Source organism: Eublepharis macularius, chromosome 7, assembly GCF_028583425.1.
Source record: "Eublepharis macularius isolate TG4126 chromosome 7, MPM_Emac_v1.0, whole genome shotgun sequence".
NCBI lineage: Eukaryota > Metazoa > Chordata > Lepidosauria > Squamata > Eublepharidae > Eublepharis > Eublepharis macularius.
Genome location: NC_072796.1, coordinates 17,169,901 through 17,196,218, shown reverse-complemented (window position 1 = coordinate 17,196,218; position 26,318 = coordinate 17,169,901). Strand labels below are relative to the sequence as shown.

At 46.4% G+C, this 26,318-nt stretch overlaps 1 protein-coding gene across 1 annotated transcript in view; it reads left to right on the top strand.

Annotated features, from left to right (window-relative positions):
• Window positions 1-20,429: 20,429 nt before the first annotated feature.
• DAP (death associated protein) overlaps window positions 20,430-26,318 on the top strand; it is a 62,726-nt gene continuing 56,837 nt past the window's right edge. Inside the window, exons 1-2 of the mRNA XM_054984921.1 lie at window positions 20,430-20,635; window positions 25,604-25,703. Of these exons, the coding sequence (XP_054840896.1) occupies window positions 20,581-20,635; window positions 25,604-25,703 (155 nt within the window). The 5' untranslated portion in view covers window positions 20,430-20,580. The remainder of the gene's footprint in view (window positions 20,636-25,603; window positions 25,704-26,318) is intronic.

Here is a 26,318-nt window from a genome sequence, read left to right as displayed (position 1 = left end):
CAGAGGTTTACAGTTCTATTAACACTACTGGAAAGGCCATATCCAGTGCAGCCACTTACCATACATATGACACTGAGAGATCATGAAGATGGCCCTCTGAAAACAAGATAAGGTAATTTTAAACGGAAAGAAACAGACCTGCAGATATTCTGATCCCAGAGTGTTTAGGGATTTAAATGTCAAAGCCAGAAATCAAACAAATCAAGTTATCTCACTAGACAAATCTAAACGTTCAGGGAACAGAAAAAATAAATCCCATGTTTTAAAAATTAGGCATGGAAGGAATATTTGTCTTATTGAAATGTCTCCAGCTCTTTGTTTTCTTTAACATCGCTGTTAGGGAAATCGTTCTTGTACGAGCTTCTGGGTAAACACACACAACTCTTCAGGATCAAAATGGAAAAAGAACCTATTCCAAAATGTAGCCATAATAGATTCTTAGCAGTACTCATCAAGATGCCCCAGGAAAGCAAATACATTTATGAATCACGTACACTAAGCATACTGTTATTTATTTATTAGAATTATATATCAGGCCTTTTCGAGGACACTTACAAATATACATCTGCCTATGGCAACTCACAACGATACCCTTGAAAACAAATTCATATAAAATTACCCCATTTGCTACCACATGATAACACAGAAATTCCCTGATAACAATTCAGTCCCAGACAGTACAAAAAAAAGTCCATCTAACAGCGTAAATCATCAGTTGTTAATGAAAATTCATAGGAATAAGGATTTTGGATGCCTTCTGGAAGGCCGGTAATAATGGAACTTTGTAAATAACTTCTGTTCGAGTGTTCCAGAGAAAAAAGCTAGAAATAGAAAAGGCTTGATTTCTTGCCAATGCCGGGAGATTAAGTCCAGTCAGGGGGGCAGATGGAAAAGTCTACTGGGATTATCTTAATTGGCACATATCAAGAGGGGCAGTCCTTCAGAGATAGAGGTTTCCACTCATGAAGGGCTCAAAAGTTAAGAACCGGCATGTTGAATTGATCCTGGAAGACAACTGGCAGCCAGTACAGCTGTTTCTGTATAGGAGTAATGTGCTCATATCTCCTAGAAGAACCTGCCAGTACATGAACTGCTCACTTCTTGTACTCACTGAAGTTTCCAAGGTGTCTTCAAAGGCAGCCCCACGTAACCGTGATCTGACAGACTAGCGATCATGGATCAGCAGAGCCAGACCGGCTTAGGGCACAACACAGGAAAAAGGGTTTAAATGAAATGGCTTTTGAAAATACACTGCATCTCTTATGCCCACAAATATTGCCAAATTATGTAGCAAGTGGCAGTTAGAACCAGGATGTAAGTATGTATATCCTACTTTTCTCCAAAAAGGATCCAAAACAGCTTACAAAAACAACAATACATAAATAAACCAGAACACAGCAAATTGGGGAGGAAAGTATATCTCATGCCACTCCTGGATTCCTTGGCTGGCTTGACAGAAGTCACAGGCTGTAAGCCTTTGGCTCTTGCCCCTCAGCTTGTGTCCAAGGGTTTGCAGCCCTGGAGAAGGAGAGAAGTGTGCACTAGGCAGCCATCTTTCCAGGCCTGCCAACATCACCCTATCAACCAAGAGCCAATCAGGGCTCACCTGCTTAACTGGTACTGCTAGCCATGTGAAACTGGGGAGTAAAGATAAGAACTGTGAGAGCCAGTTTTCCAAGACCTGCAGGGGTTGGAAATTAACAGGCCAACACGTTTTTTAAAGCTAGGCCAGAACCTAGGGTTGCCAGCTTCCAGGTGGGGACTGGATACTCCTGGAATTACAGCTGATCTCCAGGCCATAGAGATCAGTTCCCCTGGAGAAAATAGAAGCTTCAGATGGCATTATACACTGCTGTGGTCACTCCCCTCTCCAACCCCTGCCCTCTCCAGGCTCCATCCCTTAAATCTCCAGGAATTTCCCAACCTGGAGCCAGCAACCCTACCGGAACCAGGTCTACAACAACTTACAGCCTGAACCAAAGTTAAGTTACTCTTAAGGACCTGCATGAACATTTTCCTTACATCCAAGCTTTATAATGTATCTGAGACAGGATGGAGGGAAGCTGGCGGCAAAGATAATCCTTCTCTTACTCCTCCCCTTCTTAACCACATTCATGCAGCGTTCTGTTGTTTCTTAATAGAGAACAGAGCATTCCGACAAGCATTTTGTTTGAAGTGGTATAGCCCAGGTATGAATCCATCGGCACTAAATATTTCTATATACAATATCCAGGCTTATGTTCATGCAGCAGTGTCTGTTTTTAGCAGCATCCCTGCCGTGCCTCTAATACCCTAGTTAGCGACCAATTTCTAAATAAAAGGGCCAGAAGCATTAGGAACACTAAAACTCAGGAGTCTTGGGTGCTGTCATGGATATAGCTAGAACTACAGGGGAACAGTTGCTGGATATGACCAAAAAAGTCATTCAAGATACCTTTGCACACAGAAACAGGGCTAGCCTAGCCCCATAACTAAAGCCACAAAGGGAGTCTAGAGGCCTCGAATCTAACAATCTTGGAGAGGGGCATAAAGCAATAGAGTTACACAGTTGTATTGCCGTGTGTAGATTAGAAAAGCCATCTAACTCATATCAACATATACGATAACCAAGGCCCAGGTGCAGGCAGTATCTGAGAACGGCAAGGATGTCTAACTTCATGGAGACCGGCAACATTATTCGAGGATAGTTACATTGGTGGAGGGCCAAAAGATACTCAGATGTATGCGAAACTTGCAATCACTAATTCTACATAGACTTTGGTAAGACAAGTAGCAGCAAGAATGAATTATTATTACATGTTGTACAAAGATTTTTCAAATACAGATAACCTTGTTTGGTGTATGAAATCATAAGATAATAAGTTAGCCAAGAATTTGAGTCTTTGAAGTGGGATAGACAGCTATTGTTAAGAGAAGGTTCTGAAACTCTATCAATATGACAGGCTAAATTGAAGCATAATTGTATTACGTGTACAATACCCAGTAATGAACCTAAAAAGGTATCTGTGGTGTACCTTTTGCCAGGAGTTAAATTATTTGATATAAAGAGCTTTTTCTCATCTTGTTAGCAAAGGAGAAAATGGAGGAGGCTGTTGCCAAGTAGGCCCCCTCCCCTGCTTTAAGGCCTGACATGGACTGTGTTAAAGTTTCCTGCGTTGCTGCTTTACTGCTACACCAAAGATCGCCCTGCACGTGTGTGTCCTGATACACGTGTCAGTTTCCTGTCTGCTGTTTAATTGCCTTGCTGCTACAATAGACTGTGTAGTTCCCTGACTCCATGTTTGGTTAACTGCACAAAGGACTCTCTTCCTGGGCAGCCCTGCCCAGACCTATATCTGGACTTCCCAGTGTGTGTGTTTGGACTTCATTACAAGTGTGCCCCATGCCTGCAGTGCCATCTGCCACGGACCGTGCCTGTTCCCTGCTTTGGACTGTGTTTTAAGTGCTGTTCCCCCTGCCTCCATGGAAGCCTGCCTCATATGGGCCCAAGCCGCTGCTAGCAGCCGGGCGCCTGCCGGGGAAACCTCCAGCGAGCCTGGCTAGGCGCTCCCTGGTCAGTTCCCGCCTGGAGCCTCCCGCGGGCCGGTCCCCGAGCTTGCCCTCGCTACCGGGCAGCCTGCAAACCAGACCCAGCTATGCCCAGCCGGCATCCATGTTCCCAGGCAGCCAGAAGACCCAGGGAAGAAGACTGCTTTGAGAAGCCATTTCGGCGAAGCGAGCACACCACGTCCGCAGCGAGAGTACCTCGCCCTGCTCTGCATATCTTAGGAGCCGCCCTGGAGAAGGAACCAAGTGCCGACCATCCCAAGCACTTAGAGAATGCATCTCAAAGAAACCTCCGCATTCCAGAGCTGATGACATCAGGACAAGCCCTGTCCGCTGGAACATCCATTCAGCCCGCTCGGATTTCCCCCTCCCTCTTTTGTCCCCTCTTCCGGAGGTGTCACTTATCACAATCTGATTACCAAAGTGGCCCATCCAAGCCATTCAGTAACCCATTAGGACCTTTGTTTTAATCTGTGAGAACCACCAAGTACAGCACCTGCCCCAGGGTACGTTTTGGGGTATTTAAGCCGGCCTCTCAGACCGCATGGTGCTCGTGCCATTCCCGTCCTGTCCCAGCCAGGCGCGTGCCATCCTATCCAGAACCCCTTGCTGTCCGTCTGTGGTCCCAGTGCTGGCATTGGGCCACCTCGCTGTTGTGTCTCTGCTTCGCTCCAGGATTGTGAGTATTTCCCTTACCATCGTTGGGAACCCGCTAATTCGAAAGTCTCTATATTTCCTACTCTGTATTTCTTAGACCTTGTATGTTTTCTTATATGTATGTGCAAGTTCAGGCTTATGCCACACTATTAGAAAATACACGTGTTGGAACCTATTTGTAGTCTGCCTCTTTTTCACTAGAGTGTCTGGGATCGAGACCTCCGTAGACATAGGTTAAGATCTGCGCTAATTTTAGTTACAGACTGCTAAAGCTAATTTCCCCCATTAATAAGAGCAGTTCTGGTAACAAGGCAAAAAAAATCTGGGACCCATGTGGCAAATGAAAAATGATTAAATCTGAGCCAGACTAACTTTCCGTGCTTTGTGCTCGGTGTGTCAAAATGCACCCATTTGGGGGGTACTGGCTACAAGCACATTCACATTGTTGACCATAGCAAGCTGTTTGATTTGGCTGATGATGTTATAGCACTGGATATGAATGCAATGATATTATGTTAAACTTGCCAGTCCCCTGGTTGGGGCAAGAGATTCCCCACCCTCAGGTTCCATTGCCTATTACTGCTCCAAGTGATGTTGGAGGTGATGTTGAATGAATTGCTAAATCACTTCAAAAAAAAAAGCCAGAAGTGACAGAGGGTTGCTCTAGGAATCATGATAAACTCTGTGATTTTACGATAGAGTTCCCAGCAATCCCTAGAGCTAGCATACCGGGGGGAAAACAGGAGTAATGTAGGGATGCAGCCAAGTTGCATTCACCTCATGTACCCAGCCCCAATACTCCAGCTGGTTACCAGGCTTGGCCTGGCAATCATATATCATGTGGTAGTGTTGTAAACACAATCTCGTGGGTAAACATCATTTAATAAGTCACATTAAATTGCTTGTTTCAGCATTGTTTCAGCTCTGTATCTGATTTCTCCTTGGTCTTTTTTAAGTTGCTGCAATCCATAATCTATTGTATTGCTTATTGAATGTTCCAGCCACTGATTGTATTGACTTACACTGTGTAATCCACCTTGAGTTTCAGCGAGAAAAGTGGACTGTAGATAACAAAAATAAATAAAATAAATAAAAGTATAAATTAAATAGGGATGGACCTCCTCCTGATATTTGTGTGACTTTGTGCAGTCTCATGCAAAAGGTGCTGCTGCGACTGTCTCCTGAGATATAAGCCACACTAGTGGGTTTAAATATGCTTGACTGAATGAAACTTGTATTCACCACATCCTAGAAAAGTCGGCAGGTTATTTTAGGGGAAAGTAGCCCACGGAAGCCTGATTTCCTCAGAACTTAAAAGCTAAACAGGGTGGTCCTTGGATAGTATTTGGATGAGAGACCTCCAAGAGAGCCCAGGGTTGCTATGCAGAGGCAGGCAATGGCAAACCCCTTCTGTTAGTCGCTTGCCTTTGAAAACCCCAGCAGGGGTCGCCATAGGTTAGCTATGACTTGACAGCACTCTCCACCATCATTCTTTAGACAAGGCTTCTATCTCTTTTCTGCTAAAATGGTTGTGAACTTACTTCAATAGAAGGATGTTTTATTTATTTTTTCTAATATATTTTTGCCTCACATGATCCCACATTTTTCCTAATTGTGCACCTTTACTGTAGTAATTAATAAATATCCCCAATAATGTGCTGTGTAATTTTGATTGCTCTTAGTAGAAGGTCTGGCAGGGCTTCTGCTTTTGGATTTTATTGTTGAAATTAATTGAGGAAGTTTTGATCCAGTCCGAGAAAAGATCGGTGAGATGGCAAACCTTAAATCATTTGATTTGCTAATTCTCCAAATGTCGTTAGGACTAATTGGCACTGAACACTTTCAGGACCGTGGCCAACTGTAAAAGGAGGATATAAAAGGAACCAACCAGGTACCTAGAATGCTTGACAACCTGCCAAACTCTTCAGTCTTGTTCTCCCTTTCTGCTACTGATAAGGGCCCTAGACAGCCACAAATGCAGAAATGTCATCCTTGTTGTACAATTAACATTTCTGAATTGGAAGCAGCTTGAATAGATTTGTCACTGCCCTGTAGGAACTATTTTCAGTCACTCTGGCTACACTACACTGAACAAGTACTAAAAAGTTTGCAAGCCTAGCTGACCGTGCCCCCGCCATCCATTAATACTCTCCTGTTTTGCTACAATGAGAAAACATTACTAAAAATGTACTAAAAGAGCAGTTTAAGCAGGGAGCGAAAGGATAATTGGGGTAGATAATCTCAGCCTTAACAACCTTGCTAATGCTGTGTCCCATTAAAGGTTGTTTTATTTGTCCACCAGCGGGTCTTTCCTACCGCTCACTTCCCATCTGGATCCCATTTTCTCAGTCACTCAGCAAACGCAATGAGCCCACTGTCAATCACATCACAATCTGCTGCAAGTGCCATTGAGGAGTTCCGTAGCCACGGGTTCTCACTTTTTATATCTCGCAATATGGATACCTCTCTTCTTGATATTTGTTTTAGCCTGATATATGGCTACAGGTCAAGAAAAGGTCAATACGCATGACTACATTTATTCAGAAGTAAACTGATTTACTTCCACTGGGATTTACTCCAAGACACTATGCTCACTATTGCAGCTCCAAGATCTGATGAGATCGAGTTTGCCTGGGCTATCCTTAGTTGATCTAAATATACATGTTCAAAAGATGACACATATGTGTGAATGTGAAAGCCAGTGTAGTGTACTGGTTAGATCTCCTAGAATTACAACTGATCTCCAGGGTACAGAGATTGGTTCCCATTAGGAAAGGCCTGCTTTGGAGAGTGGACACTATGGCATTTTACCCTGCTGAGTCCTCTCCTTTCCACAAGTCCTGCCTTCTCCTCCCCAACTCTACCCCCAAATCTCCAGGAATTCTCAACCTAGAGCAGGTAACCTAAGTTATATCACTGCCTTTTTGCCCAACGGGGACTCATAAAAAATAAACACACGTTAAGATACATTAAAATGTCCAAACTAGCCAAAACCTATAAAAGCAACAACAATAAAAAATAATGATATTAAGGAAAAACAATTAAAAGCTGCCATGAAATGAAAATGAAAACATCAAAACTTGCGAATAATGTCCGGGGTCTGAGCCCCATCCCCCAGACTTGACAAGAGGGAACAGCAAGTCCACCGGGCTGACGGGCAAACAGAGGGGGCAGCCAGCAGACAGCAGGTCAACCGGTCAGCCAGCAGACAGTAGGTCAACCGGCCTGACTGGCAAGCAGAGGGGGCAGCCGGGGGACAGCATCTCAACCCCTCTCACAGGCAAACGGAGCCAGAACCTGCCTGTGCCAGGGGGAAAGGGCAAAGGCCCAGGGCCTCAGGCGGCAGGGGGAGACAGAGGGAGGCCAGCTAGTCCCACTCCCCTGGGGAAGGAAAGGGGGCTAAGCAAGGCAGGAGGGAGCAAGGGCAGAGGGATTGGGGGCCCAGCAGTCACCCACCCAAAGCCCTTACCTGAGGAGGAGAAGCAGCAGCCCCAACAGCCCAAAGCCATGCCCCAGCTAGAAAATAGTAGCCTGGCCCAGGAGTTGCCAAAAGCCAAGCCACTCCAGGTGGGGCTATTGGAGGCACTCCGCAGGAAGCCCTGGGCAACCAGCCAAGGAGCCGCAGCTGGACCCACCTTCAGCCATCAACCCAACCAGGGAGGCCGGGCTGCTAGCCAGGGGACTGCAGCTGGGCATGCCTTCAGCAATCAACCAAGGCAGGGAGGCTGGGCAGCCAGAGAACAAGGCACAGCTGGCGCTGGTCAGTGGAGCCAGATCAGCTACCCCAGCTGCAACTGCTTGGTGCAGCCCAAGACCAGGCTGGAAGAGGGGTGGGACAGTAGAAGGAAGCCCTATAAAAGCTGGCTGGGAAGAGCCCTGAGGTGGTGGGTTTGAGGAGGAGTGATGGAGCGGAGTGGGAGTGGGAGTGGAGAGAAGCCAAGGAAAAGGCAAGAAGGAGAGTGGAGGCTTGAAGGAGAGTACTGGGAAGAAGAGATGGTGGAAGAGGCAGGGGGTGAGCAGGCCAGGTTGAGCAGGCCAGCGAGTGGATTGAGAGGGAGTCAGGGTGATGTATACCGCCCCTCCTTCCACAGAGCAGGGTCCTGCAGAACTCCTGGCCCCCCCCTGTGATGTCAGGAGCAGACCGTCCAGCGCCACGCCCAGCGGCAGCTGCGGCAAGCCCTGACAAATAACAATTATCCATTAAAATAGAGAAGTACTTACAGATTGTACAAGAACTTCTTGAATCCAAACATCCGTATTGCAGTCCAAGAAGCCTAAGGTGATCCTGTTAGTCTCACCTCCTGGAGGACAGTGTTCCATTAGCTTGGGGCAGCTGCTGAAAAGGCCCTTCAACGAGTCACTGCCACCCTACTTCAAATAAGGCAGGTGCCTGCAGGAAGGCCCTATCAATTGAATCCAAGGCTCGGGCCATCTGATATGAGCACAGATGGTGCAGACATTTTGGGAGGGTCAACTGGAAAACCAATGGAAATATCATTGACCAGGTTAAAATATTCCAGTATCTAGGAGTCACTTTTACATGTAATGCTAATTTTATGGCACACATGGTTTCATCAGCCAATACTGCAGAAAAGAGCACTGATGCTATTCTTAGATTTTTCTGGAAAGAGGGCTTTAGCTTTATGCCTGTGGCTCTTTAAAATCTTTAGCTTAACTTTTATATGGGTCACAAATTGGTCTGACTTCTAATGTTAAGTCCATTCAGTCTGTGTGGCGATGCCGGCCTTCTGTCCACCCCCACCACCAGCCCTGCAGCAGCAGGCACCCCCTTTAGGCCCTGCAGCACAGCCTCCGGCCTGACCTCCCTTGCAGGAGCCCCTCCAGGCCTCTCTCAGCCTTAGGCCAGTTGCAGCCGAGGAACAGCCTGCAGCCACTCAGCAGACTCACCTGTCTCCTGCAGTTGCCCAGATGGCTCCACTTCATCCAGGCTCACAGGAGGTGGCCATCAGCACAAGGCAGGCAGGCGCAGGCCCCAAGAGGCCAAGGGAGCCACTGGGGAGGGTTCAGAAGCAGCAGGGGCGAGCCAGGCAGAGAGCAGACCAAATGCCCCACCCTAGGTGGGGATGGAGTGGGTGGGGCCAGGGCACTGCAGAGTCTACCCAGCCCTCCTATCAGATAGGCTGGGGGCAGGGCCAGTCAGGGAGACGGGGTGGTGATTGGGGCAGAGCCAGGGAGGTGGGGCAAGGGGAGGCCTTTAAATTCAGGTTCCTGTGAAGGCTGAGGAGGATTTTGCAGGGAGAGACAGCTGGAGCGTGCTGCTACTCCCAGGGTAGGAGAAGGAACAAGGTGGTGCAACCCCCTTCCCTGCCCATCTGAGGCCGGAGGACACCTGCCTGGAGAGCTGGTAGGATGGCTGGCCATCAGGAGAGGGAGCCAGTGAGGGAGGAGCCTCACACAGTCCAAATTTCTTAGATCTTTGTTTAACGCGCCTAGATGTATCCCTAATGCTGTTCTGAGACAAGAAGCTGATTTATCCAATGTAGAGCTTAACATTTGGGAATACACAATTTGCTATTGGTTAAAGGTACATCTTAACTGGAAGGGCCTATTTCCCCTTCTCTTAGCCTCTGACACCTGCCCCTTATGGTCCACAAGGATAGTTGATAAAATTAGAACGATCATTTTGAATCTAGAAGACCTTTTAGACCTAGGATTGAATAAAGCAAAAGCTCTGATTTTACAAAGATTGACTGATATAGTCTCAAAATGATGAAACAATGCTTCCCATAAATTATAATAGTTTAAAAATGTGGCTGAATTATGCAGCAACCTGTCTGTTGGATATTATGTGCAAGAGATATAGATGGGCCTTCTTGAGAGCACATTTTGATGCATTTCCCTCTGCAGTATTACATAGCAGGTTTCTTTAGCTGCCATTGCAGCAACACTGTTGTCTTTGCTCCAAAAAAGCAGTTGAGTCTGTTATACACATTTTGTTCATTGTGAATTTTATCGAGAAGAAAGGTCTCAACCAGGGCTTTTTTTCAGGGGGAACGCGAGGGAGCGGAGTTCCGGAACCTCTTGAAAATGGCCACATGGCTGGTGGCCCCGCCCCCTGATCTCCAGACAGAGGGGAGTTGAGATTGCCCTCTGCGCTGCTGAGCGGCGCGGAGGGCAATCTAAACTCCCCTCTGTCTGGAGATCAGGGGGCGGGGTCACCAGCCATGTGACCATTTTCTCCGAGGGCAACCCACTGAGTTCCACCACCTCTTTTCCCAGAAAAAAGCCCTGGTCTTAACTAATTATTCTGACCCTTGCTAGATTCAAGCCACTGCAGTATTATATGAATTTTAGGACTGAAACTCTTCAGAAATGTCTTTTAGAAGATATCAGAAATCTGTATCATACACAGCAGCAAAATTTTGTACATTAGCAATTAGAAAGCGGAAATGCCTGGCTGAGGGAACTCTGAATTGGTGCTCCTTTTTAAAGGTCTTAGGTGCATACTCTGATTTTTTATGACTTTTAAATGACTTCTAAATATGTTTTAAATTTTATTTCCTGTTGATATTTTATAATGCTGGTCTGTTGACTGTAATAAATTGATTTGAGTACAGATGTTCCTTTAACATTTAAAGCTCTAAAGTATTTTGGCAGTTTGGACCCAAGCCATTTAGGGCTTTGCACGTTGAACTCAGCACTTTTAATAGGGGCCAGCTGCACTGGAAGCCAGTGCAGCTGGCCGAACACTGGTTTTCCATGGTCGTTGTGTCAAGCGTCAGCCAGGACTCTAGCAGATGTACTCTGCACTAAATGAAGTTTCCAGACAGTATTTAGAGGCAGCCCCATGCAGACAGCATTACAGTAGTCTAATCTGGACATTACTGAGGCTTGTGTGAAGATGGCCAGGTCAGCTTCTGCAGGAACAGCCACAGCCAGCATACATGTTTCACCAGGAAAAAAATTTCCCTTTTTAGTTTCAACCATTTTTTTTTTAGACACCAAAGCATCCAAGAGTACCCCCCCCTAACTGTGCACCTGTTATTTCAAAGGCTATGTAACCCCTCTGAATAGGTTATATACCAGTTGCCATATCTGCTTTTCTCTCAGAGCCTCGCTACAAGTGACATCTTGCACGCGAACGGCACTTGATCATTTTCGCAAGTCTTTCTGGGTACTGAAGTCCCTCTCCCACACCCCTTTTCCTTCTGTTCCTTCCCCTCTCTGTTAGAATGGCTGCCTGAAGAGACGGAGAAAGCCTACGACAGCAGCTTTTGCAAATCGTCTTGCTGGGGGGTGGGGGATGCTCTGGAGAAAGCTGACATGTTGGTGAAGTCCTTCCCTCTCTGTTAGAATCGCTGCCTTAAAAGTCAGAGAAAGACTGCTTTTGCAAATCGTTTCTCTAGTCACAAGCCTGCTCTCAATGATCTTTGGGGGCGGGCAGCTGCAACTTTGCTAATCGTCTTGCTCGGGGAGGGGGGGGAATGCTCTTTTTTCCTCCTCTTCCTGCAGATATTTAGCCTGGGCAGGGAGAGAAGTGCAATCACTTGGCTCTTACAGCCTGAGACCTATGCTAGTCTGTTTATTTTTTGTTTGTAATTTAGATTTTTTTTGTAAGCTGCTTTGGGTCTCCCTCTGTGTGGAGAAAAGTGGCCTAAAAATGCTTCAATAAATAAGTGGTGTGTCTGCTTATGTGGACTAACTCTCTGTCATTAACTGCACTAGATCCCAGCAATACAAACCTTATTTTGTTCATTGAGATCTTTGGGAGGGGAAAAACTTCTGCCTTTTTATCCTGCTCCTGAGGATCTGTGCAGGAAATATCTTTAAAAACAGTGAAATTATACAAGAGTGAAAAATAAAGACTACCTATTTATGCCATTTCAAACAGTGATGCCTTATGTCACTTCTAGAAAAGGAGCATAATTTTATGAAGGGTGGTGGTGATAGTATTGAAGATCATCATAATGCTGCCAGCAGCTTTCTCACTTTCCTTTACTCCCATTTTTTAAAAATCTGGGTGGCACAAAATTTTAACACGAGACCACATTCATTGTGTGCCATTTCTTTGTGCTGCAAGAATCCCTCGTGCTCTATAAGGAAGCCGAATCCTGGTTGATTCCAGCAAACAAACGTTGAAATGCATGTTACCATGCATCTTGGTTAGTTACGAGAAAAAAGTCCTGTTTCTGGGCAAGCAGGCACTCCTCACCAGGGGTTTTTTTCTGGGAAAAGAGGTGGTGGAACTCAGTGGGTTGCCCTCGGAGACAATGGTCACATGGCTGGTGGCCCCGCCCCTGGATCTCCAGACAGAGAGGAGTTTAGATTGCCCTCTGTGCTGCTGGAGCAGCGTGGAGGGCAATCTCAACTCCCCTCTGCCTGGAGATCAGGGGGCGGGGCTACCAGCCATGTGACCATTTTCAAGCGGTTCCGGAACTCCATTCCACCGCATTCCCGCTGAAAAAAAACCCCTGCTCCTCACCACGTGCATAGAGCTCAAGTAATGGGAAAGCATTCCTGGTATCCCACAGCATGCCACGTTTGGCACTGTTGTTTGCAAAAAAACCAACCACCAAATAAAAGCTTTGCTTTTTATTGCTCTCTTTAGTCAGTTAGCATATGCGGTCCCATTTTACAGTGCAATCCTATGGAGAGTTACTCCAGTCTAAGGCCATTGGCTTCAATGGGCTTAGACTGGAGTAACTCTGCATAGGATTGCACTGTAAGAGTACTAGCTTTCACCAGCATTTGTTAGAATATTTCATGTCTTGCTACAAGAAGCTGTAATATAGCCAAGAAAATTAGTTTTCCTCACTTTACTGCTTACCTAAGCGATCTCGTACTAGTCTCAGTTGGAGGAAATGTTTTGAGATTTTCTGGTCATGGGTAAGAAGTGCTTGTTGGGCCTTTTAAACATAGAAAAGATAACTGACTTGGAAAAGATACTGGGTCTCTGTGAGTGCTGAGTTTTTCCTGTGCAAGTGGAAGTGAAACCCAATCCTAGGTATCTCTGGATTTAGAACATCTGAATTCCATTCTTCCTCCAAAGAGTTCAGGGCGGTATATGTGGTTCTCCCCTTCACCATGTTATCCTCACAACCACCTATGCGATAAGCTGGAAGAGAGTGAATGGCCCACATGGGCACCCAGACAGGTTCATGGCAGTGAGATGATTTGGTTCCGGGTCTCTCTGATCCTAGCCTGACAGTCCAACCACTATAACTACACTGGCATGTTTCTCAGAACTAACAGTGCAATCCTATGCAATCCTGAACCCATCGGGCATAGACTGGAGTAACTGCATAGGATTGCCCTGTAAGTCACGTTGAATGAGACCCTGCTGGGCAAAGATTTTATTTTTTACTTTATTTATTTACTGTATACTCCACCTTTCACACTGAGGCTGAAAGTGGATTTCGCAGTGTAAATTGATAATAATCCAAACAAAGAGATATCTATCATGCATCTGATGAAGAGAACTTGATTCTCGAAAGCTTATGCTACAATAAAATTGGTTAGTCTTAAAGGTGCTACTGGACTCTTTTTGATTTTGCTACTACAGACTAACACGGCTAACTCCTCTGGATCTAATAAGGACAGTATAGGCTGATACAATCAATATGAGATGTACTAGGAACACAATTAGTGAAATCTGAGTGAGCATTGCATTTTAGGAATGATACAGGGTGCAAATATAATGAAGAAAAATGGTGTTACATGAGTAGAAAACAATGAAATGACAACAGGGTGACATGTGCAGCAAACTGATAAATACGTCCTATACATAGTGGTATAATCCACAGTCCCTTTCCATTTATAAAGCACTTTCCTGAAGTATTCTATGATACAGACCTATTACTTTTAAAGAAAAGCTCTGCTGAACAAATCTGTTTTACATAATTTAGGGGATTGCAGGAGCAAGGCAGCCTTCCTGACCTCCTCCAGCGGGCCATTCCACAACAGAGAAGGCACATGTATGGGCAGTTGTTAATCTTGCCAGTTTATAGGGTGGCACCAGCAGAAGGCCCTGAATAAGGCTTCTCTGGAAGTCTTGGCAACCAGTGGAAGATGGAGGGCACAGAGGAACAGCTATCAGCAATGGTGCAATGCCACTTCTCAAAAAAACCAGGAAGTGATGTCACATTTCCTGGAATCACCAGTAACTCTATGCTAAAACCGTAGCGTTTTTGATTATTTCTAGATAAGGCTGACAACACTTCTAGGTTTTCATGAAAAGTGGCACCCTACCATTGGTTGGATGGCCGTTTAATTTTTTGTTCTCCTGCTGCCACCACTTGGAGCAGCAGCAAGAAACAAGAAAACCTCCCAACCCAGCCAGAGGACTGGCAACCCTGTCCAGAACAGATGAGTGGAACTGTCATGACAGAACATAGGAGGAGAGATGTCTGGCAGATACGATGGGCCTTGTACATGATAGTACCTTGAATTGAACCCAGGAGCACTCGTGCAGCCAGCACAATGATGTCACTTCAAGAAGTGACGTTGTTGCGCCCTCTGGGAGCATGCACAGTGCACATATTCCACAGGTGCCCAGGGCCGGCGCCTCCATTGAGGCAGGTCCAGCAACCGCCTCCAGCGCTGAGGCGCTGGAGGGGGCGCCAGGGGCAAGGGTGCATGCTGTGGAGCTGGCGGCAGCAGCATGTGGGCGGCTGAGCAGGAGGGATGAGATGCCACCCGCGCACCGCCCCAGCTGCCTGCCACGCCTGGCCCACAGCTACTGCAGCCTCCCAGCCCTCCTGTGCTGCCACCGCCGCCAGCACGTGCCCCTGGCTGGGAGCAGCAGCTGCAGGCCAGGCACGGCAGGCGACCAGGGTGGCATGCGGAGCAACGGAGCAGAAGGGCTGGGAGGACGCATGCACGCCTCCCCAGCCACCTGCCATGCCTGGCTGGGAGTGCATGCCAGCAGCAGCAGTGCAGGGAAGTCTGAGCAGGCAGCCCTCCTGCCCAGCCGGCCCGCAGTACAGGTGTGCGCATGCAATTTGCGCGCGAGGGGGCAGGAGCAGACCTGAAGCTGCCTCCAGCCTCAGGCGCCAGAAACCCTGGCGTCAGCCCCGCGGATGCCTGTTGGTGGCAGGTGACCTTTGGGAAGCTTGCCACCTTCTGCTGATCAGAGGTGGATCAGCAGGCAATGGGGCAAACCCCCCAGGAGTTTGCCCACCACCGGCAGGCACTTGGGAACCATAGCCCCTCATCCTTAAAAATAAATGATCTCTGGGGCTAGTGGCTAACTATGGAAGAGCAGACAGATGGTAAAAGTCTCCCTGACTCTGCTCCCCCACTAGCCAGCCACACCAGCAGCAGAGGCAGTGGCAGCGATAGGAAGATTGTCCCAGTGTTGCACAGCCAAGCTTCCCTGTCTCCTGCTGTGCCATGCCTGGCCTTTCTGACCCGTCTAGGGTTGCCAGGTTCCCTGACCCCCCTGGCAGGTGGCAGGGAGACCCAGCACTCAATCTTCTTCTTCATCATGCCACCCTGGGAGTGCTCCCTGGAGGCCTGTTCCCCCCACCTTTCCCCCCCTCCACTGGCCAGGTGAATGGTGGCGGGGGGCAAAGGGTAAGAGCAGGGAATTCAGCCACCCTCACCAAGGGAACAGCAACCCTAATGAAGGCCAAGAGTACCAAATAATGAAAGTGCACTTAGACTAGGATTGTTTCTCTTGTCTCCTTCTTCAATAAACTGTAAGTTCTATCATTTCTACAATTTAATTCCCTGAAGATTAATTATTGCACACTGGGAAAACACTTCCAACTTGGTAACTCTGCTAGCAAATGAGATATAACTATTTCCAGTAACGACAACTGGTCTATGACAGCAACTTTTGGAGACCAGTCCATAAGAAACCATTTAACCCAGTTCAAAACACATCCCTTGATACCTACTTCTGCCTCCAAATGTCTCAATAAGGTCACAAGTTCCACTTTATCAAAGGCTCCAGGTAAATCTAGTAGGAGCAACAAAGAGGCATCCACAGATAGTGGATAATGATGAAGGGAATAGCGTGTGCTGCAAAAAAAACCCCCACACTTTGGTTCAGATGCCAAAACAGAGCAACAGATCCATGAGAAACCATCCCCCGAGTCTAGCTGCATGTAGAGATATACAAGATCAACATCACGGCTGTGCTTGTGACTGCGTGCTTTATCATCCAAACCACCAGCAAAATATTTTTGATATGGCTACTACTGTCAGGAATTCCTCAATGCCAGCTATTTAAAGTATTCCTTTGCAGATCAGAAACTAGTTTCTCAGCATGGCATTATCAACTGCGCCTCATGCCAAAAGCATTCCACTGCTGAAAAGGGAGGAAACCCAAAATGCATTAATTTGGAAGAAGAATGTACTACCCACAAGGTGCTTAACTATGATGAATTGCTGATTCAATAGCATTAATTGTCTTCAATTCCGAGGCATAAAGTGTCCAAGAAAAAGAATGAGTATCAGTTCTGAAGACACCAGACTCCATTCATTAAGAATACAACAGTCATAATTAGAGGATTATCTAGTACTTAAAATAGGACAAAAATACATTTTTCTTCTTAAATCAACAATTTCTCTCTTAAAGGCAACATCTTCCTCTATTTAATGATGTCTGCAGTCCAGTTAGATATACTCCACCAAGTTCTCTACGTGAAAAAGATGAGGCTATATTACACACCACCTTCACCGAGATGGAATGTAAGGCCTCACACAATGCATAATTTATGGCTGACTACTAGTTCATATTCTTTTGGAGAAAAATGCACGGTGCAGAGCCCTGAACCTTGTGATTGATAAAGTATGGAACAAAGTTAACAGAAATCTTAAATCATCTACTAAAGACCTGAAGGCAAGGACCTGGAGAAATACATCTAAGACAGGCAAAACAAAGAATCACACTGCTGACCACAGATGGGAATATGGAAAACTTCATATATAACACCAGACATGTTTGTTGTTAGGACCGTACTTTGGAGACAATAGTCCTGTTCAGAAGTTGCACTATCAACCCGCTACGGCACATGCATGCTGTGAGTATTGTACTGGTTTCTCCTGCGGTATGTCCATGTCCAGGGAATTGGGATACCCATTCCAGTACAGAATTTTTACAGAATTGAGAAGGGGGGCGGGGCTACTGACAAGTAGGATTGCCAACCGACCTGGACAAAAATGTCCCATCTCTTTAACAGAGGCTTAAGGGGGTTCTATTTACCAAATGGTTCTATTTTATTCCCAAGCCATGAAAATCTTCAGCCACATATTTCTACACATTACGGCTCTATTAAATGGACATTTTTCTCCAGGCCTGTTGGTAACCCTAATGAGAAAGGAAGTTCCAAGCCTCAGCCAGAAGGAAGTGCGTGTTACATGTGAATCCATTATTGCATCATAGTTTTTTCTTTACATTGTAAGGCAGGGGTGGGGGTGGGGGTGTTCAGGCTGAATAAGACCAGCAGGCCGTTTTATCCCTTCCTTTACAGTCATTTGTCAACTCACACACCAAGCTGCATTTCCTTCCAGCACGTTAAACTTTAACTTTAACTTTAATTGAATTTTTATACCGCCCATCTCCCGAAGGACTCAGGGCGGTGTACAGCAAAAATAAAACATACAAATATAAAACAATAAGAGAATAAAATATAAACATATTAAATAGTTTAACTCAGAAACAGGACAACTCAATTAAAACACATTTAGGCCAGCCCCGCTTGTTGGAATAATAATGTCTTAAGGGCACGGCGAAAGGTGTGTAGGTCAGGGGCCATACGTAAAACCAGTAAAAAGGTACTGCTTCCCTGCATCTTTTTTTTTTTGGCCTCCTTTGGAGAAAAGCATCCGGGCTGGGAATGGCTCCCTTCACACCCTGCTAGTCCCACACACAGCCGCATTGAGGGAGGTGGCACAGAAGATAATCTGGGAATTACGCTTCATGGTAGTCCCACCAGGGGTTTTTCTCACCCACCAAGTCTAAGATGATAGTTTGGGGTGGTGTTCAAAAACATCAGGAGACTGGAAGGCAACACTGGTTCTCTTCTGAAGCTCCCCTGAATTTTTCTCCCTGGAGGAATAGGCCCTGATCTACGTGCCTTATGCTGTTCAGCCCCTTTGCTTCTGCTTCACAGTGTTTCTCCACTGAGTGACGTAAGCACAACAGAGCAAGCTGCTTTATACCGAGTTACCCATCCATCTAACGCCGTATCACTTCCGACAGGCAGTGGACTTCCAGTTTCTCCAGCAGAGAAGGGTCTTTCTTGGCACTGGCTACCCAAAGTCCTTTAACTGGAGTTGTTACGGATGGAACCTGGGACCTTCTGCGTGCAATATTATCCATTCAATTTTATCCCATCCTTTCTCCAAAAATGAACCACTTTAAGTTGGCGCCTCTGTGTATTCATGCCGAACAGTGCTGAATCGGGCTCCCAGCATTCTGCACTGCACAACTTCAGGGCAATTCAGTGCACTGCACGAACCGCTTCAAAATGACCGTGTGGAAAGAGCCTGAGACACACTGTGTGAAGTCTCCAACTCCTGAAGAATATCACAGAGCCCAGGCTTGCATGATGTCACTCCCTAGCTGGCTTCAGTGCCTCTAAACTTTCACAACCGCTAGCAGAGGCCAGTTTATGGTGACATCTTTGGCTCTGTATCTTTAGCACATACAGCATTTTCCAGTGCCGCATTTGCACTGGTGCGGTAAGTTTCCTCTCCGCAAAATACAGTATTTTAGCAACTCTAGCACAAAGATATGATGCTCAACGATAATCTGCATCTGCTGAACATCTGCCTACTCTGCACTTATTAAAGGCACAGGAGCTTCCTTTAAATTAGCATCTGGAAACCCTACCAAAAGTGCAATCCATAGCAGGGTCACACCCTTCTATGTCCATTGAATTCAGTGGGGTTAAAGGGTGCAATGGCATCTGCAAGTGATTCGCAAGGGCAAAGCGCCAATTCCACTCTGTTTTTGCTGCGAGAAAAGGTTCTGTAGGCTCCTTTGAATTGCCAATTTGCATTTCTTTAAGGTGTGTGAAAGTATCAAGATCTGCTTTTCAATGAATGGATGCATAAGCTGGGATACTTTTAGCAATTGAGGAGGAAATAATATCAAACATATGATGCAGAGCAAACTGAAGTGTGACTGTGGGATCCAGTGCATGGAAAGTTAGAAGGGGGACATGTGAAATGAGGTTCACTTGAGTGTCCCTGGGTACTTAGTAATGTGTAGAGAGACTCTGAGAAGAGATCTGGGTGTTGCAGTGGCTAGCTTGAGGATAATGCAGATCTGGGAGACCAAGGTTCGAATCTGCCCTCTGCCCTAGAAGCTTGCTGCGTGACCTGGGGCCAGTTGCACACGCACTCAGCCAAACCTACTTCACAGGGTCACCAACTCCAAGGTGGGAAATTCCTGGAGACTGGGGAGTGGAGCCTAGGATGTAATAATAAAATAACTGTCCTTATATACCTCTTGTCTGGACAGATTAGCGCCCCACCCAAAGCAGTGGACAAAGCCAGTGCTGTTATTTCCTCACAATACAGCTGGAGAGCTGGGCTGAGAGGAGTGGCTGACCCAAGGCCACCTGCTGAGTTCATGGCAGTAGTGGGATTAGAACCAGCAGAGTGCTGATTCACAATCCAACTTGACCTCACAATGTTACAGCACTATGCCCTACAGTTTACCCTCCAAAGTAGTCGTTCTCTTCCGAGGAACTAATTTCTGTTGCCTGTAGATGAGTTGTGGTTTCAGGAAATCCCCAGCCACCACCCGGCTGATGGCAACTCTAGACTTCAGGCATGTACAGTTCTTTAAAGGGGGGAGGGCAGATTCTAAGCAGAAAACCGGCTGGCAGCCGCGCTTTAGCCGGAATATCTCTTTACTTCATTTATATCCCACTTTTCCTCCCCAGCGGGATCCAAAGCAGCTTCTCCTGTCCTCCATTTTATCCTCACAACAACCCCGTACACGCCCCATCTGCTCGAACACTCTCTTGTCCCAACCGTTTGCAGCCTCTCTGCGGGCGGCAACCAAGAGCCAGGCCTGCCCTGATCTTTGTCTCGGGGACAGACCCTGCGCCTGGCCTGGGAGGGCCCATAAGGCCCGCTGGCCCGCCCGCCTCCAGGCCTCGCAGGCGCCTAACGGCTCCGGTCTTGTTCGGGGCCGCTTCGGCTGCCGCCCGCGCCGCCTCCCTCCCACGCGCAATGGCGCACGGCCGCGAAGCCCGGGCGGGCGGGCGGGCGGAACCTCCCCCGGCTCCCTCCCCGCTCCTCTTCTCTCCTCCCCCTCGGGCCGCGCTCCGACGCCGAGCCCTGCGCAGCGCAGCGGCCGCGAGAAGCCACGTTGACAAGCCCGGGCGCCGAGGGGCGGGCCTTGCTTCGCTTGCCCGCGTTTGGCGTTCGGGTCGCGGCTGCTCCGTTGGCAAAATGTCTTCGCCGCCCAAAGCGAAAGCGGAGACCCGAGCCGGACACCCTCCCGCCGGTACTGCGCCCCTTGCCTCGCCCGCCTCTCGGGTGCTTTTCTCCCCTCTCTCCTCCTCTCTGCCTCCGGCTCCGGCTCTTTCCTAACGCGCCTCTCTCGGGGAGTTTGTTCCGGGAGGGAAGGGGGGAGGCGGCGAAGTTTGAGAAAAGCCGTCGGCGGGCGCTTCCCAGCCGGGCTCCGTTGTCAGGGCTGCCAGCTCCAGGACTGGAAATTCCTGGAGATTAGGGGGGGGGGGGTGTCACACTTGGGGAGAGCAAAGTCTGCGGAGGGGAGGGACTTTAGCATAGAGAGTCCATCCTCCAAAATGCTCATTTTCTCCAGGGAACTCAGCTCTGTGGCCTGGAAATCACTTGTAATTCTGGGAGAGTGCAAGCCTTTGCCTGGAGGTTGGCAACCCAGTGACCGGGGTCACTTTGCAAACCTCCCCCCCCCCCGGGCCGATCTTTTAAAAAGCTCTTTTCTTCTTTCATTCTCTTGGAGTAGAGTAGGGGGTTTCTTCTGACATGCCTAGGATTGTAAGAGGGGGTAGTTGGTGCGTGTGGAGCTGTCCCGAGTTCGTCTGCAGGCAAAGCGTTCCTAAGAACTTTAAAAACACCAAAACTTAGAACTCATTTATCTTGGGGGTCGTCGGCGCGTGGTACAAGGGCTTGGAGGAATCTGCCTTGCCCTCCCAGCTCAGACATGTTTAGTTGGACACGTGTAGAAAACAGATCCCTAAAAATAGTTTTAGATGAGTAGTCATGTTGGTCTGCAGTAGAATAGCAAGATTTGAGTCCAGTGGCGCCTTAGACACCAGTGAGATTTTCAAGGTAGAGTTTTCCAGAGTCACAGCTCCCTTCTTTAGATACAAATATGAGTGAAGGGATCTCCACTCTTGGTTGTATCTGAAGAAGGGAGCTCTTCACTCTCAAAAGTTGATACCTTGGTCTCTAAGGTGCTGCTGGACTCAAATCTTACAGATCCCTGAAGAGACAGGTGAAAGAGAAGGTGCCAAGGCTGAGGCCAGATCCTGGGGTTGGATTTCTCCCTGGGAGGCCTACAGCTCAGCCTGGTTTTTCTAGGCCAGAGGCACAATGTTAGGTATCGCCACGTCATCAAACATAATTGAAATTTTCTAGATTTGAATTGGTTTACTAATAATAGCATCAAGAGTGAGCTGGTTTTATTTATTTGAAAGAATTTATGGGCCTGTGTCTGTTTGACTTGGGAGTAAATCTCATTATGTTCAATAGTGATTGCTTCTTAATCAGCGTACATAGGATTGCAGATCTCTAGTTTGATCCAGTACATAAAAGTAAAGTCTAAATACAGCACTGCGGTGCTTGCTCCCAAGAGCTCCAGCATAAAATTACAGACTTAGTTGTGGTTGCTGCAATAATAGCGCCTGGCGTGACATCCAGAAGAAATAAACAACACATAGTTCATTGAACCTATTTTTTTTTAAAAAATTAAAACTCCAGAGCACTCACAAAACATCAAAAAATCAACATGATCGTAAGAGTTAAAATTAAAAATTTCAGTTTTTTTTAAAGTTCTGCTGTTGGAACGTGTTAACTTTTTTGAGTGTTGGATTCTTTTTTCTTGTTTTTCAGTGATAGAAAATTTGATTTTGAAAAAGAGAAATTTCGAACAGTAAAATGGGGGGGGGACCCTGAGCAACACGAGTTCCGTGGTTGTGTGTTGGCATGGCGATTTTGCTTCTGTCAGACTTCAGCAGTTGTTCAAGTAATATTGTGTGGGGCTCTTAGCCAGTGAATATGGAGCTCTGTTGAAATTGGTCAGTGAAAGCCAGAATTGTGTTGCTTAGTTTCTCTGGGTTTGGCTGCCCTTCCTCTTCCTGGAAGATATTGATCAGCGGATGGCAAGACATGCCTTAATGCAGCCCTTAGTTCTGCTTTCTCCACCTTTTCCCAGTCTGAGTACCAGTTGCTTTCTTTCCTCTTGTCTGGGCAACGCTGTGATTTTGGAGCATGCTAAGTCCCATGTGGTTCAGGGATTTTCTTGTAATATGAACGGGAGGAAAGCGACTGGGGAATTTATTCTCCCCTTGCTCCTTATGATCCTTCTTTGTCTGGGAACAAACCCCTTTGCCTCCAAACTCTTTGTTACCTAAGCCCCGTGTGCCTCCAGGTATTCCACCTCTTCTTTATAAAAGTCTGTGCAGGCCAGGCCAGCTGTATAAATAATACCGCTTTGTGGAGAGTGGATGCTTCCACTCTGGGCTTGGGGCAGGGGCAAGCTGGCAGTTGGGTTATTGCTTAGAGGTTGTCCAAAAACGGAGGGGTTTTGTAACGGTGAGTAATACTACCTCAGAAGAGGAAGGCGAGTCAAAGGCAGCGGTGCAGCACTGGAAAGCAAACAGTGATTGGGGAGGATCCCTTCCTGGCCGGGCCAGGAAGGTTTGGGGTGGATTGCTGCTTTAGATGACCACTGCTACAGTACCATGTAGGAGTCCTGCCTTGGGTACCTTATTGTGCTTTACAACCATTTTCCACCGAAAGTCTTAAATTAGTTTATCTACCCTCTACTCCCACCAGTAGCTGACGACAGGAGGGCCTGGTCATGGCATTCATTTCAAGATGTAAAATTTCCAAAATCTAGTCTGTATATAAGAGTGAAGGTTGTGGTCTCCTGGGGGCCATTTTTCTTATGCATGCTTGTGTGCCTGCGCATTCCTCTCTCTTAAGGATGGATTTGTGGCGTTTTGCTATGCCAGCAGTTATATATGACATTTTAGGTCACAGCCTTATGCACAGTTAGGTAGGGTAACTTCAGAGCCATTGATTTCCTCTTGTATGCGACAGGGTACCGCATTGATGTGTGCGTGTGCAGAGAGAAAACGAGTAGCTCTGGAGACTAACGTGCATGTCGCTTAACTTGGCATACAAAGAAAAATTAGAAATCCTCCCTCCCCCAAATAAAAAAAGAAATTAATTATAAGTGTGTCTCTAGTCAGTCTGGAAAAAGGATATGTACACCCAGACAGTCTAAAATAGTCGGGCCAGCTTGATAAACAAGCTCTTAAGCGCTTTCAGAAGAAAGAATCCTTCCACTAAGGTGTGTTGGGAGCAATCGTAAGCTACTCAGAAGTAAGCCCCATTGTCTTCAGAGAGTCTTACTTCCAGGAAAATGTTCTTAGGCATCCTAGTTCAGAAGGCAGGATGAATACTTCTCATGCACTTTGTAACGTATAGCCTTTACTTTGTTAATTTTTGCATCAGCTCTGTGAAGTAGGTATTTATACCCATTTAACTGTTGGAAGAACTGAGACTAATGATAGTAATATAGTCTACATTTTAAATAGGTCGAAAACTACCCCACATATTGGCTCCCTGCTTCTGCAAATGTTTTGCACCCATGGGGCACAAAGGCAAAATAAGCATTTCTCTAGCTCATCTATGAAACGAATCTCCTCTCATGTTCCCTTTCCTTGCTTGTTTTGTCGTTGCTCTGAAGGGAATTATTCTTAACAGGAAGTTGGTATTGCTGGATTCTTTCGGGATGAAAGGGAAAGGGGGCTCATTAAGTGTCGGTATTGCCATTCAGAATGACAAATGTTTTATGGACTTGTTACAGGAATTCAAGGATCTATGTTGTGGGAAATTCTGCATACTTCCAACAGGGGAATTGTCCATTGTGATATGCCAAGCACATTTCAGGTGTGCGTGCATTGCAAATTAGCGTCTACTTCCCTTTCGAGTAGTCAGACTATTCCTTGCAGTCCCCGGGAGACTGATCTCTGGAGATGATAATATTGGGAGTTTTTCATCTACAACCCAGACAACATTACTGCCAGCTAAAATAGAGTTAGCAGGCTCAGTGGGAAAACTTCGTTTCCGACATGGGTTTTTAAGTGTCTTGATTTGTTTCACAAGGAAGCACTTTCCCAGCAAATAGCTTTAAGAATTTGATTTTAACTAAACTGGCATGCCACCATTCTTGTCTGTTAAAACTCACTGTAGCAATTTGACTCAGTAGGAGTGAAGCTGAGTAGAGACGAAAGTTCAAATTCGGTGATTGGGAACTGTGCAGAAATAAACTAAGATAATAGCATGGCTGTGAAGGAGGAAAGCTTTCCGTGAGGGAGTTCTTCAGAGCAGGCCTGGTGTTGGCTCCAACAGCAAACTAAAAAAGTCAAGGGGTACTCCTCTCAGGAAACGTAACAACAATAATTTGTGTCATTTTAAACAATTCTCACGCAACTAAGTCATGATCTTCAAGGCAATATCTGCTAAGATTTGGATAACCAGAAGTGTGGATAAACAGATTTGTTTGTTTTTATTCCACTTTTCTCCTCAGGAGGCAACCAAACCTGCTCACAAAATAATTTTAATAGAAAAACAAACATTACAATGCACCACGCCCTGGACAACTCCTAGATGTACTGGCAACAGCTCGCTCACAGCCATAGAGACAAGAAGCCAAAGATCCAGAATGTTTTGGTTCTTGTCTCATACCAAATACCTGAAACAGAGAAGGAAAAAACACTTGGCCCCTATCTCATTCCATTTGGCAAAAAGGCCAGGTGGTCTCAAGGCCTGGTCGAAGGCATGCGATACAGCTCTCTTATTGAAACTTAAGCAGTTCTGGGTCTAGGGTGGGAGACCTCTTGAGGACTTGGTGGTCTCCTGTTTTGGAGTTCATGATGGAGGAAAGTTGGGATGAGATATAAATGTAACTGTCTTAACGATGGCTTCAGATGATCACTCACAATAGTAACATTTCCTGTATGCAAGGCAGCTTGTTCAGAATCATTTCTGTGGACATTTTAAGAAACACTTTTCATCTGTCTTTGGTCTTCTCATGGGGTAAGAAATCTGAAAGACGCACAGATGTATGTTCTTTTGTGTGACTGTTGGAAGTTTGTATTTCATTTGTTTTGTCAAAACATGCCCATAGTTCACTCCCGTGCTTCTGGTCGGTCTGTTTGGCCCGTCACCCAGCACTGTCTTCTTTTTTCCATTGCAGTCAAAGCTGGTGGAATGAGAATTGTGCAGAAACACCCACATGCTGCAGACACCAAAGAGGAGAAAGATAAGGATGAGGAGGAATGGGAAACCAACAGCAGGTGAGGCACCCCTGCGCATTAGAGACACGCTTGCTCGGTTCCAGCTGAGGGCTGAGTCACATGTTAAAAACTCCATGTGGTAAACACATGTCTGTTACATGGACTTTGTAATGTGTGAATAAACCCTTAGCATACAGATTTGACTTCATTGTTCTTTCTGAAACGGTAAAAATGATGAAAACTATCATTTTGCATGAGTCTCTTACTGTAAAATAGCTGGTATGTTTTATCTTTGAGTTTTTAGCAGCTAAAAGCTATACCTTCGAATGGAAATTGAATAGCATAAAAGCATTAGTAGATGATGCACACATTTTATGACAGGCAGGCTTAACTCTTTTGCTTCTGCCCTTTTTAGATTATTTGTAATTGACCTATAAAGCATAAGAATTGCCTTGCTGGAGGTCTACAGAATCCATCATCCTCTCTTACGTGTTAGCAGGCCGAAAGCTAATATTCCCTGTTCGTGTGCCTCCTGGAGGCCACCCCCTGATATGCTGCCTCGGAATGTATTTCTTTGTATGATGCAACGTTTGTATGCATTGCATCTGCTAGAACTGGCCAGCAATCTGAACGTTTATCAGTTGACTTTTTGTAGTGGCTAACCAAGGTTAAGAT